This window comes from Leopardus geoffroyi, chromosome B4, assembly GCF_018350155.1.
Source record: "Leopardus geoffroyi isolate Oge1 chromosome B4, O.geoffroyi_Oge1_pat1.0, whole genome shotgun sequence".
NCBI lineage: Eukaryota > Metazoa > Chordata > Mammalia > Carnivora > Felidae > Leopardus > Leopardus geoffroyi.
This window is the reverse complement of record NC_059341.1, coordinates 55,273,478-55,285,851: the sequence shown is the minus strand read 5'-3', so window position 1 is coordinate 55,285,851 and position 12,374 is coordinate 55,273,478. Positions and strand designations below refer to the sequence as shown.

At 41.9% G+C, this 12,374-nt stretch overlaps 1 protein-coding gene across 1 annotated transcript; it reads left to right on the top strand.

The window, feature by feature from the left end:
* The first annotated feature begins 8,215 nt into the window (after positions 1–8,215).
* Positions 8,216–10,009, top strand: LOC123591802 (cationic amino acid transporter 3-like). Its single transcript, XM_045466466.1, is given in 1 exon segment — positions 8,216–10,009. A coding segment is annotated over 1 exon segment (1,752 nt). The 5' UTR covers positions 8,216–8,257.
* The last annotated feature ends 2,365 nt before the right edge of the window (positions 10,010–12,374 follow it).

Below are 12,374 nucleotides of genomic sequence, written 5' to 3'. Positions count from 1 at the left end.
AGTTGGTGAGTTCTTTATAGATTTTGGATACTAGCCCTTTATCCAGTATGTCATTTGCAAATATCTTTTCCCATTCCGTTGGTTGCCTTTTAGTTTTGTTGGTTGTTTCCTTTGCTGTGCAGAAGCTTTTTATCTTCATAAGGTCCCAGTAGTTCATTTTTGCTTTTAATTCTCTTGCCTTTGGGGATGTGTCAAGTAAGAAATTGCTGTGGCTGAGGTCAGAGAGGTGTTTTCCTGCTTTCTTCTCTAGGGTTTTGATGGCCCTGTCTCACATTCAGGTCCTTTATCCATTCTGTTTGTTTTTGTGAATGGTGTAAGAAAGTGGTCTAGTTTCAACCTCCTGCATGTTGCTGTCCAGTTCTCCCAGCACCATTTGTTAAAGAGACTGTCTTTTTTCCATTGGATTTTCTTTCCTGCTTTGTCAAAGATTAGTTGGCCACATGTTTGCGTGTCTAGTTCTGGGGTTTCTATTCTATTCCATTGGTCTATGTGTCTGTTTTTGTGCCAATACCATGCTGTCTTGATGATTACAGCTTTGTAGTAGAGAGAAAGTCTGGGATTGTGATACCTCCTGCTTTGGTCTTCTTCTTCAAAATTACTTTGGCTCTTTGGGGACTTTTGTGGTTCCATATGAATTTTAGGATTGCTTGTTCTAGTTTCGAGAAGAATGCTGGTCCAATTTTGATTGGGATTGCATTGAATGTGTAGAGTGCTTTGGGTAGTATTGACATTTTGACAATATTTATTCTTCCAATCCATGAGCACGGAATGTTTTTCCACTTCTTTATATCTTCTTCAATTTCCTTCATAAGCTTTCTATAGTTTTCAGCATACAGATCTTTTGCAAATTTGGTTAGATTTATTCCTAGGTATTTTATGCTTCTTGGTGCAATTGTGAATGGTATCAGTTTCTTTATTTGTCTTTCTGTTGCTTCATTATTAGTGTATAAGAATGCAACTGATTTCTGTACATTGATTTTGTATCCTAAAACTTTGCTAAATTCACGTATCAGTTCTAGCAGACTTTTGGTGGAGTCTATCGGATTTTCCATGTATAATATCATGTCATCTGCAAAAAGTGAAAGCTTAACTTCATCGTTGCCAATTTTGATGCCTTTGATTTCCTTTTGTTGTCTGATTGCTGATGCTAGCACTTCCAGCACTATGTTAAACAACAGCAGTGAGAGTGGGCATTCCTGTCATGTTCCTGATCTCAGGGAAAAAGTCCTCAGTTTTTCCCCATTAAGGATGATATTTGCTGTGGGCTTTTCATAAATGGCTTTTATGATGTTTAAGTATGTTCCTTATATCCTGACTTTCTCGAGGGGTTTTATTAAGAAAGGTTGCTGAATTTTGTCAAAGGCCTTTTCTGCATCGACTGACAGGATCATATGGTTCTTATCTTTTCTTTTATTAATGTGATGTATCACGTTGATTGATTTGCGAATGTTGAACCAGCCCTGCATCCCAGGAATGAATCCCACTTGATCATGGTGAATAATTCTTTTTATATGCTGTTGAATTCGATTTGCTAGTATCTTATTGAGAATTTTTGCATCCATATTCATCAGGGATATTGGCCTGTAGTTCTCTTTTTATACTGGGTCTCTCTCTGGTTTAGGAATCAAAGTAATACTGGCTTCATAGAATGAGTCTGGAAGTTTTCCTTCCCTTTCTATTTTTTGGAATAGCTTGAGAAGGATAGGTATTATCTCTGCTTTAAACGTGTGGTAGAATTCCCCTGGGAAGCCCTCTGGTCCTGGACTCTTATTTGTTGGGAGATTTTTGATAACTGATTCAATTTCTTCGCTGGTTATGAGTCTTTTCAAGCTTTCTATTTCCTCCTGATTGAGTTTTGGAAGTGTGTGGTTGTTTAGGAATTTGTCCATTTCTTCCAGGTTGTCCAGTTTGTTGGCATATAATTTTTCATAGTATTCCCTGATAATTGCTTGTATCTCTGAGGGATTGGTTGTAATAATTCCATTTTCATTCATGATTTTATCTATTTGGGTCATCTCCATTTTCTTTTTGAGAAGCCTGGTTAGAGGTTTATCAATTTTGTTTATTTTTTCAAAAAACCAACTCTTGGTTCGTTGATCTGCTCTACAGTTTTTTTAGATTCTATATTGTTTATTTCTGCTCTGATCTTTATTATTTCTCTTCTTCTGCCGGGTTTAGGCTGTCTTTGCTGTTCTGCTTCTATTTCCTTTAGGTGTGCCGTTAGATTTTGTATTTGGGATTTTTCTTGTTTCTTGAGATAGGCCTGGATTGCAATGTATTTTCCTCTCAGGACTGCCTTCGCTGCATCCCAAAGCGTTTGGATTGTTGTATTTTCATTTTCATTTGTTTCCATATGTTTTTTAATTTCTTCTCTAATTGCCTGGTTGACCCATTCATTCTTTAGTAGGGTGTTCTTTAACCTCCACGTTTTTGGAGGTTTTCCAGACTTTTTCCTGTGGTTAATTTCAAGCTTCATAGCATTGTGGTCTGAAAGTATGCATGGTATAATTTCAAGTCTTGTAAACTTATGAAGGGCTGTTTTGTGACCCAGTATGTGATCTATTTTGGAGAATGTTCCATGTGCACTGGAGAAGAAAGTATATTCTGTTGCTTTGGGATGCAGAGTTCTAAATATATCTGTCAAGTCCATCTGATCCAATGTATCATTCAGGGCCCTTGTTTCTTTATTGACAGTGTGTCTAGATGATCTATCCATTTCTGTAAGTGGAATATTAAAGTCCCCTGCAATTACCACATTCTTGTTAATAAGGTCGCTTATGTTTGTGAGTAATTGTTTTTTATATATGGGGGCTCCTGTATTCGGTGCATAGACATTTATAATTGTTAGCTCTTCCTGTTGGATAGACCCTGTGATTATTATATAATGCCCTTCTTCATCTCTTGTTACAGCCTTTAATTTAAAGTCTAGTTTGTCTGATATAAGTATGGCTACTCCAGCTTTCTTTTGACTTCCAGTGGCATGATAAATAGTTCTCCATCCCCTCAGTCTCAATCTGAAGGTGTCCTCAGGTCTAAAATGAGTCTCTTGTAGACAGCAAATAGATGGGTCTTGTTTTTTTTATCCATTCTGATACCCTATGTCTTTTGGTTGGTGCATTTAGTCCATTTACATTCAGTGTTATAGAAAGATATGGGTTTAGAGTCATTGTGATGTCCGTAGGTTTCATGCTTGCAATGATGTCTCTGGTACTCTTCTCACAGGATCCCCCTTAGGATTTCTTGTATGGCTGGTTTAGTGGTGACAAATTCCTTCAGTTTTTGTTTGTTTGCGAAGACCTTTATCTCTCCTTCTATGCTAAATGACAGACTTGGTGGATAAAGGATTCTCGGCTGCATATTTTTTCTGTTCATCACATTGAGGATCTCCTACCATTCCTTTCTGGCCTGCCAAGTTTCAGTAGAGAGATCGGTCACGAGTCTTATACACCTCCCTTTATATGTTAGAGCACGTTTATCTCTAGCTGCTTTCAGAATTTTTTCTTTATCCTTGTATTTTGCCAGTTTCACTATGATATGTCGTGCAGAAGATTGATTCAAGTTATGTCGGAAGGGAGTTCTCTGTGCCTCTTGGATTTCAATGCCTTTTTCCTTCCCCAGATCTGGGAAGTTCTCAGCTATGATTTCTTCAAGTACACCTTCAGCACCTTTCCCTCTCTCATCCTCCTCTGGAATACCAATTATGCGTAGATTATTTCCCTTTAGTGCATCACTTAGTTCTCTAATTTTCCCCTCATACTCCTGGATTTTTTAATCTCTCTCTTTCTCAGCTTCTTTTTCCATAATTTTATCTTCTAGTTCACCTATTCTCTCCTCTGCCTCTTCAATCCGAGCTGTGGCTGTCTCCAATTTATTTTGCAGCTCATTGATAGCATTTTTTAGCTCCTCCTGGCTGTTCCTTAGTTCCTTGATCTCTGTAGCAATAGATTCTCTGCTGTCCTTTATACTGTTTTCAAACCCATCGATTAATTTTATGACTATTATTCTAAATTCACTTCCTGTTATACTGATCGTTTTTGATCAGTTCGTTAGCTGTTGTTATTTCCTGTACATTTTTTTGAGGGGAATTCTTCCGTTTTGTCATTTTGGATAGTCTCTGGAGTGGTGCGGAACTGCGGGGCACTTCCCCTGTCTGTCTTGAATAACTTGTGTTGGTGTGCAGGGTCGCAGTCAGACCTGATGTCTGCTCCCAGCCCACCGCTGGGGCCACAGTCAGACTGTTGTGTACCTTCTCTTTCCCTCTCCTAGGGGAGTGATTCACTGTGGGGTGGCGTGGCCCATCTGGGCTACTTGCGCACTGCCAGACTTGTGGTGCTGGGGATCTGGCGTATTAGCTGGGGTGGATTGGCAAGGTGCACAGGAGCGGGAGGGGCAGTCTCAGCTGATTTTGCCTGTTGGTCCACTTAAGGGGGGGGGCCCTGTGGCACCGGGAGGGAGTCAGACCCGCTGGAGGGATGGATCCACAGAAGCACAGCGTTGAGTGTTTGTGAGGTGCAAGCAAGTTCCCTGGCAGGAACTGGTTCCTTTTGGGATTTTGGCTGCGGGATGGGCGAGGGAGATGGCACTGGCTAGTGCCTTTGTTCCCCGCCAAGCTGAGCTCTGTTGTCCGGAGCTCAACATCTTTCCCTCCCATTGTCCTCCAGCCCTCCCGTTCTCTGAGAAGAGCTGTTAGGTTATAACCTTCCAGATGTCAAGTTCCACTTGCTGTCAGGACACACTCCATCCCGCTCCTCCACTTTTGCAAGCCAGACTTGGGGGCTCTGCTTGGCCGGCCGGCCACCCCTCCGACCCGGCTCCCTCCTGCCAGTCCGTGTAGTGCGCACCACCTCTCCGCCCTTCCTACCCTCTTCTGTGGGTCTCTCGTCTGCGTTTGGCTCTGGAGACTCCGTTCTGCTAGTCTTCTGAGGTTTCCTGGGTTATGTAGGCAGGTGTAGGTGGAATCTAAGTGATGAACAGGACGCGGTGAGCCCAGCATCCTCCTATGCCGCCATCTTCCCAGGATCCCTCCAGGGTTGCATTTTCTTGATGCCTGGACTAACCCAGTAAGCCTAGGAACTCCAAGTGTTTAACACCATGTAGGGAGCTGTCTAATTAGGGTACTTAGCATTTCAAGACAAAACATATGGAATAAAGCTGTTTTCATTGTCTCATGAGGGTGAGCTAATAGGTTCAAATTTTAGTGTATGATTTTGGGGCTAGACATTTTATAAAGATGAATTGATTTTTAAAGTTTGGGAATTTGGATCAGATTTTAATATTAAACATTAGGTAGATTATATTAATTACATATTTTTTGGTAGGCACAGAGCTAAGTACTTTATAGACATCATTTCTCTTATGTCTCAGAATTACCCTATGAGGTACTTTTACCCTCATTTGACTGTTACTGAAGGTAAAGCACCAAGAGGGTAACTAATTTGTGTGGAGTACCTGGTATAAGGTTGAATTCCAAATTGAACATGAACCATGTATCAGCAAAGCCTTACTCCTATCTGCTAAACTGTGCTGCATTCCCATAAAGGAAGCTTTTATAATCTCTTCTCTTTGAAATTGAGGACAATTTCTTGTCATTTGAGTGGTTTAGAGCAGCCATGGGAAGGAAAGAGCTAGTGGACAAGAATCTCCAGAGGGACAAGATATGAAGTATGAAAGTGTTCCCCAGTATCTTCATTATCCCTCCCTCTGTCCCCTGAAGTGAGAACCTCTGCCTTAGGAAATCCCACCTAGATTACAGGGCCTGAGTATGATGCCTTAAAAAAATTTGACAATTCTTTGTCACCCTGTGTGGCTTATACCTTCCATGCATGACATGAGGTAAAGGGTTCATCAGTTTGTTTTTCGTTCACACTTTTCATTTTGCTTGTCTTCTACCAGGAAGGTATTACAATTTATATCTTTACCTAAATCCGTATTATAAGCATCGTTTGGCTACAAAGTATGCATCTTCAAAGTCACTTAAATAGGAATTCTGGATTATGTTCTCTTTTCAGTTTCTATTCTCAGTTTGTATATTTGTTCAAGTATTTATTGAGCAGGTAACTAACACTTTGATTAGGACACAGACAGCTGAGCTGTAATTCTGATACACTAGGATAAATGGCACATGGGGAAGCCCAGGTGCTATGAGAGCACACAGGAATGTCAGCATAAAGGTCAGGGGAGGCTTTCTGGGGAAGAAACTTCTGATCTGGGAACTGAAAGAAAAGTGGGGACTAGCTAAGTGAAGGGACAAGAAAGCATTAGAGACAGGTAACAGGATGAGTGTGGAATTTCATAGCTGGAGCAGGAACTGGATAGGGTATGAGGCTGGAGGAATCAGCACAGGCCAGATGATGAAGGAAGGAAAGAAGGAAGGAAGGAAGGAAGGAAGGAAGGAAGGAAGGAAGGAAGGAAGGAAGGAAGGAAGGACTATGAAGGAAGAACTATGAAGGAAGTGCAATGGAAACCACTGATGGGTTTGAAGCCTGGGGGTGGTTGGGGGACACGTCAATGGCCTTTATAGTGTAGCAAGATTCCATGAGTTAAGTATTGACTCTGTCTATGTTGTGTGCTTGTTAGTAAATCATAACCTTGGAACTGGTGGGTGGCAAATAAGGAGTCTAGATGGATTTGTACACAGAAGCTTTGACCCATAACATTAGGATTCCTTTTGCTAACCTGTAGAGAAGACTGATAAATTTTTATTTGGTCTTTCTGCCTTTAAAAACCTCTGATAACATTTCCTAAAATTCTCTCAAAACCAAAGCCTGAATAGTAGGAGAGTGGGGGCTGCCTGACTTTGTTTTCTCTTTTCTCCACTACTCATTTCTGGGGCATTGCTGTGAATTGTTCACCACAGTCTTGCTCTGTTTGATGGAGGGGGCCATTTGAATAGCAGCAGTGGAAGAAGAGGAAGGAGGAACCACATGTAGGGCTCCTTGATTTAAAAAAAATGTATTTGGCCTATAAAGACCATGGTTTGAGCAAGTGAAAAATAACTATAGTGGAAAATTAATAGGGAGTTACAAGTTAGTGTTTTAATATAAGCTCACAGAGCAGGGCAGGGTCTTCAGGTGGCTGGCCCTTGACATCACAGATGGCCCAGGGTGTTTATAGAGCACAGTGTGGCCAGTGAGGAGACTGTCTGAAGAAGTGAGCTCACCTTCTTTCCCTGCAACCCAGAGAGCAAGGAGACAGAAGGAATTGTTTTGGTTGTGATCTACTGAGCTAGGTGACTTACTTCTTTCCTTCCTATCATACTCTCATAACTGTGGACATTAGAAACTGTAGTAAATTTTGCCTGATCGCTTTGGGTGAGGTTTACTGAATGTCAGAATTCACAAAATGGCCTTTCTGGCTCTTCTCCGTTAGTAATGGACACTTGGTTGGTGTATGCACCTATTTCTCCAGTGTTTTCTCACCAGACGGCCTGGTTTCTCTAGTTCTTGCAGATAGTTATGAAAGCCCTGCCTCTTTCTCCCTCTTCCTCTCTTCTCACATTGCCCCTTGTGGGCTTAGATGGGTAAAGGGAAGGGTTGGACCTTCTTTGCCTTTAGTACAGCTAAATGGATGATGCAGAATGAGGAGAAAGGCAGCCACCTGACCTTGGGAACTGATTTGGGGGCAAAGAATTTTAAGACAGTGGGACCAATATTTGTATTTTAAACTCAGATGATATTTAAGACATGGTTCTGTAACTGCAACAAGGTCCTCTAGTTCATGAATTAGTGTATCATAACTTACGCTCAAGCAACAAACAAACATCCCATGTGTGAATTATTGCACAAGAAAGTCATGCCCTATTGTGCCCTGCAGCTCAATTAGTACATGAAGCTACATGAGTTAGATGAACCCAAAGAGGATTTTATCAGGTGGTGTGTAAAAGGAGAATGTTGGGAGATATTTGACACTTTTCTGAGGGGACAGGAGAGAACAGGGTTTATTTTTTATGATCTTATGTTTCCGTTTCTGTGATACTTGTGCTACAACAGGTGACATGGGACTTCTGAGGTTTGGTTATGAACTTTCATTATTTGGTTGAACACCATTGTTCAATAAATATTTATTGTTTATTTAGGATTTATGAAGGGCTATCACATACCAGATGAAATACAAAGCAGGAGCTTTGAAGCCTGAGTAATGGACCTTGGCAGCCCCAACTCAACTTGGCTTAATTCAGCCTTACCGAACCAGATCCCACTCTGCTCCCTGGACTTGCTGTAGCTCTCTGATCCTGGAATCCTCTTCAGTTCCAGCTAGAATGCTGCATCAGACACTTCATAGATTTGGTCAAAAACTGGTATGCAAACTGAGGCTGAAGGAACCAGTGGCTGAGGATAACCCACAGAGAACACTGAACACTCTGGATTTAGTGGCCCTGGGTGTGGGCAGCACAGTGGGTGTAGGTGTGTATGTCCTGGTTGGTGAGGTGATCAGCAATCAAGCAGGACCATCTTTTGTGATATGCATTTTGGTGGCTGGCCTATCTTCTGTGTTGACTGGGCTGTGCTATGCAGAGATTAGTGCCCGTATTTCCCAATCTGGCTCTGCATATCTCTACAGTTTTGTCACTATAGATGAAATCTGCGCTTTCATCAGTGGCTGGAACCTCATCCTCTCCTTTGTTGCTGAGAGAGCCATTGTGTTCAGCACATGGATCTTAACTTTTGAGAACCTGCGTGGGAACCGCCTCTCTCAGACTGTGCAAGAGAGCATCTCAGCACACGTTCCCCCTGTCCTTACAGAATAACTAGAATTCTCTGCCCTGGGTTTTGTGTTGTTGTTCATGGAATTCAGGAATATTTGGTATTTCAGGTCATTTTCGACTTCCACACCTGCCAAAGTGGTCATATTGGTGAAACTTTTGGCTCTCAGCTTTGTCATAACCTCTGGCTTCATTAAGGGGGACAACTGGAAGCTCACAGAAGCGGACTATGTAAAGGCTGGACTCAATGACACCTCTACACTGGGCCCTCTGGGCGATGGAGGATTTGTGCCTTTTGGCTTCAAGGGGATTCTCCGTGGAACAGCTACCTGTTACTATGCATTTATAGGTTTTGACTATATTGTTACCAAAGTTGAAAACGCCCAGAATCCCCAGCGTTCCATCCCCATGGGCATTATGGTTTCACTGTTCATCTCCTTTTTGTTGTATTTTGGTGTCTCTTCAGCACTTACGCTTATGGTACCTTACTACCAGCTCCAACCTGGGAGCACCTTGCCTGAGGTATTTCTCCATATTGGCTGGGTCCCTGCCTACTACGTGGTAGCTTTTGCATTCCTGTGCATTCTTTCTGCCAGTCTTTCACGCTTTGTGAGGCCGATATATCGGGTATTATACATGATGGCAAAGGATGGCCTCCTGTTCCGTTTCCTTATCCATATCTCCTACTTCCAATATGCTGTTATCATGAACATTGTGATTGTTGGACCTATTGCAGCCATTATATTCTTCTTTGGAGTCACTGATCTCTTGGACCTAAGTGCAGTTGGGTCACTGATTTCTCGCTCCCTGGTTGCTCTTTGTGTTCTCATCCTCAGGTACCAGCCTGAGGAAAATGAAGCAGAGGTGCAAGAGGAGGATGTATCTGCAGCAGAGAAGCTGACTCTACAACGACTACTTTTTCCAGGCAGCCCCACCCCCACTCCACTCTCTGGCCGGGTTGTCCGTGTTTGCTCCTCACTGCTTGTTCTGCTGCTCACTCTTCTTTGCCTGGTGCTGACTCAGGGGCCAGTTCTGCTTTCTGGAGACCCAGTGTGGATTTCAGTGGTTGTAGTGCTCCTGGTGCTCATCACTGGGCTCACTGGGGTCATCTGGAGACAGCCTCAGATCTCCAGTTCCCTTCACTTTAAGGTCCCTGCTCTGCCTCTCCTCCCACTACTGAGCTTCTTTGTGAATGTTTGCCTTATGATGCAGATGACAGCTGCCACCTGGGTGTCATTTGGTGTCTGGATGCTGATTGGGTTTGCTCTCTACTTCAGCTATGGGATCCAGTGCAGCTGGGTCGCTTAACTTCACTTAAGTTAGGGCCAAAACTGTAGACCTTGAACTCAGCAGTGTGTGTACACATTTGGCTCGACATCATCACACCTGAATGCAGTCTGGTCCCCCTGAACAACAATGGAGAGTACTCTTGAATACACGGAAACCTAGGCCTCCCATGGCATATTGGTGGGGGAAGTTAATAGAGCTCTGTATTTATTGTGGAGTAAAGAATGCACTCTGCTCATACTTCTTTTTCTTTTCCTTTTTTCTTTCTTTTTCTTTTCCTTTCCTTTTCCTTTTGACTTGTCTACTTGAATTGTGTCTGTAGTTGCTTACTGGATTTAAAATATTATTATAAAAAGAAACTAGAAAAAAAACATTTATTTCCTTGTTCAAATATCTACTAGCTGTGGGGTACTTATCTGGCTCAATCAGTAGAGCATGCAATTCTTCCTCTCAGGGTGGTAACTTTGAGCCCCACGTGTGTGTAGAGATTATTTTAAAAATAACCAGTAGCAGAATTACTAGATCATAGTTACTTTTATTTTTAACTGTTTGAGAAACCTCTATACTATTTACTGTATTGGCTCCACCAACTGACATTCCCACCAAGAGTACATGAAGGTTCCTTTTTTCCATATCCTGGACAATACTTGCTTATCTTTTATTTTATTTTATTTCATTTTATTTTATTTTTTAATTTAATTTAATTTTTTTATTTAAAAAAATTTTTTTAACGTTTTACTTATTTTTGAGACAGAGAGAGACAGAGCATGAATGGGGGAGGGTCAGAGGGAGGGAGACAAAGAATCTGAAACAGGCTCCAGGCTCTGAGCTGTCAGCACAGAGCCTGACGCGGGGCTCGAACTCACGGACCGTGAGATCATGACCTGAGCCGAAGTCGGCCACTTAACCGACTGAGCCACCCAGGCGCCCCTTTAATTTAATTTTTTACTTTTTAACATTTAGATCCAAATTAGCATATAGTACAACAATGACTTCAGGAGTAGATTCTTTAGTGCCACTTACCCATTTAGCTCATCACCCCTCCCACAACACCTCCAGTAACCCTCAGTTTGTTCTTCATATTTATGAGTCTCTTCTGTTTTGCCCCCTCCCTGTTTTTATATTATGTTTGTTTCCCTTCCCTTATGTTCATCTGTCTTGTCTCTTAAAGTCCTCATATGAGTGAAGTCATATGATATCTCTCTCTGACTGACTAATTTCACTTAGCATAATACCCTCCAGTTCCATCCATGTAGTTGCAAATGGCAAGATTTCATTCTTTTTGATTGCCAAGTAATACTCCATTGTGTGTGTGTGTGTGTGTGTGTGTGTGTGTGTGTGTGTGTGTATACATATACATATATCACATCTTCTTTATCCATTCATCCATCCATGGACATTTGGGCTCTTTCCATACTTTAGCTATTGTCCATAGTGCTGCTATAAACGTGGGGGTGCATGTGTCCCTTCTAAACAGCACACCTGTATCCCGTGGATAAATGTCTAGTAGTGCAATTTCTGGGTCATAGGGAAGTTCTATTTTTAGTTTTTTGAGGAACCTCCATACTGTTTTCCAGAGTGACTGCACCAGCTTGCATTCCCACCAACAATGCAAAAGAGATCCTCTTTCTCCGCATCCTCACCAACATCTGTTTCTCCCTGAGTGGTTAATGTTAGCCATTCTGACAGGTGTGAGGTGGTATCTCATTGTGGTTTTGATTTGTATTTCCCTGATGATGAGTGATGTTGAGCATTTTTTCATGGGTCGATTGGCCATCTGGATGTCTTCTTTGGAGAAGTGTCGATTCACGTCTTTTCCCCATGTCTTCACTGGATTATTTGTTTTGCGGGTGTTAAGTTTGATAAGTTCTTTATAGATTTTGGATACTAACCCTTTATCTGATATGTCATTTGCAAATATTTTCTCCCATTCTGTCAGTTGCCTTTTAGTTTTGCTGATTGTTTCCTTCACTGTGCAGAAGCTTTTTATTTTGATGAAGTCCCAATAATTCATTTTTGCTTTTGTTTCCCTGGCCTCCGGAGACGTGTTGAGTAAGAAGTTGCTGCAGCCAAGATCAAAGAGTTTTTTGCCTGCTTTCTCCTCGAGGATTTTGATGGCTTCATGTCTTACATTGATGTCTTTCATACATTTTGAGTTTATCTTTGTGTATGGTGTAAGAAAGCAGTCCAGGTTCATTCTTCTGTGTGTCGCTGTCCAGATTTCCCAGAACCACTTGCTGAAGAAACTGTCTTTATTCCATTGGATATTCTTTCTTGCTTTGTCAAAGATTGGTTGGCCATACATTTGTGGGCCCATTTCTAGGTTCTCTATTCTGTTCCATTGCTCTGAGTGTCTGTTCTTGTGCCAGTACGATACAGTCTTGAT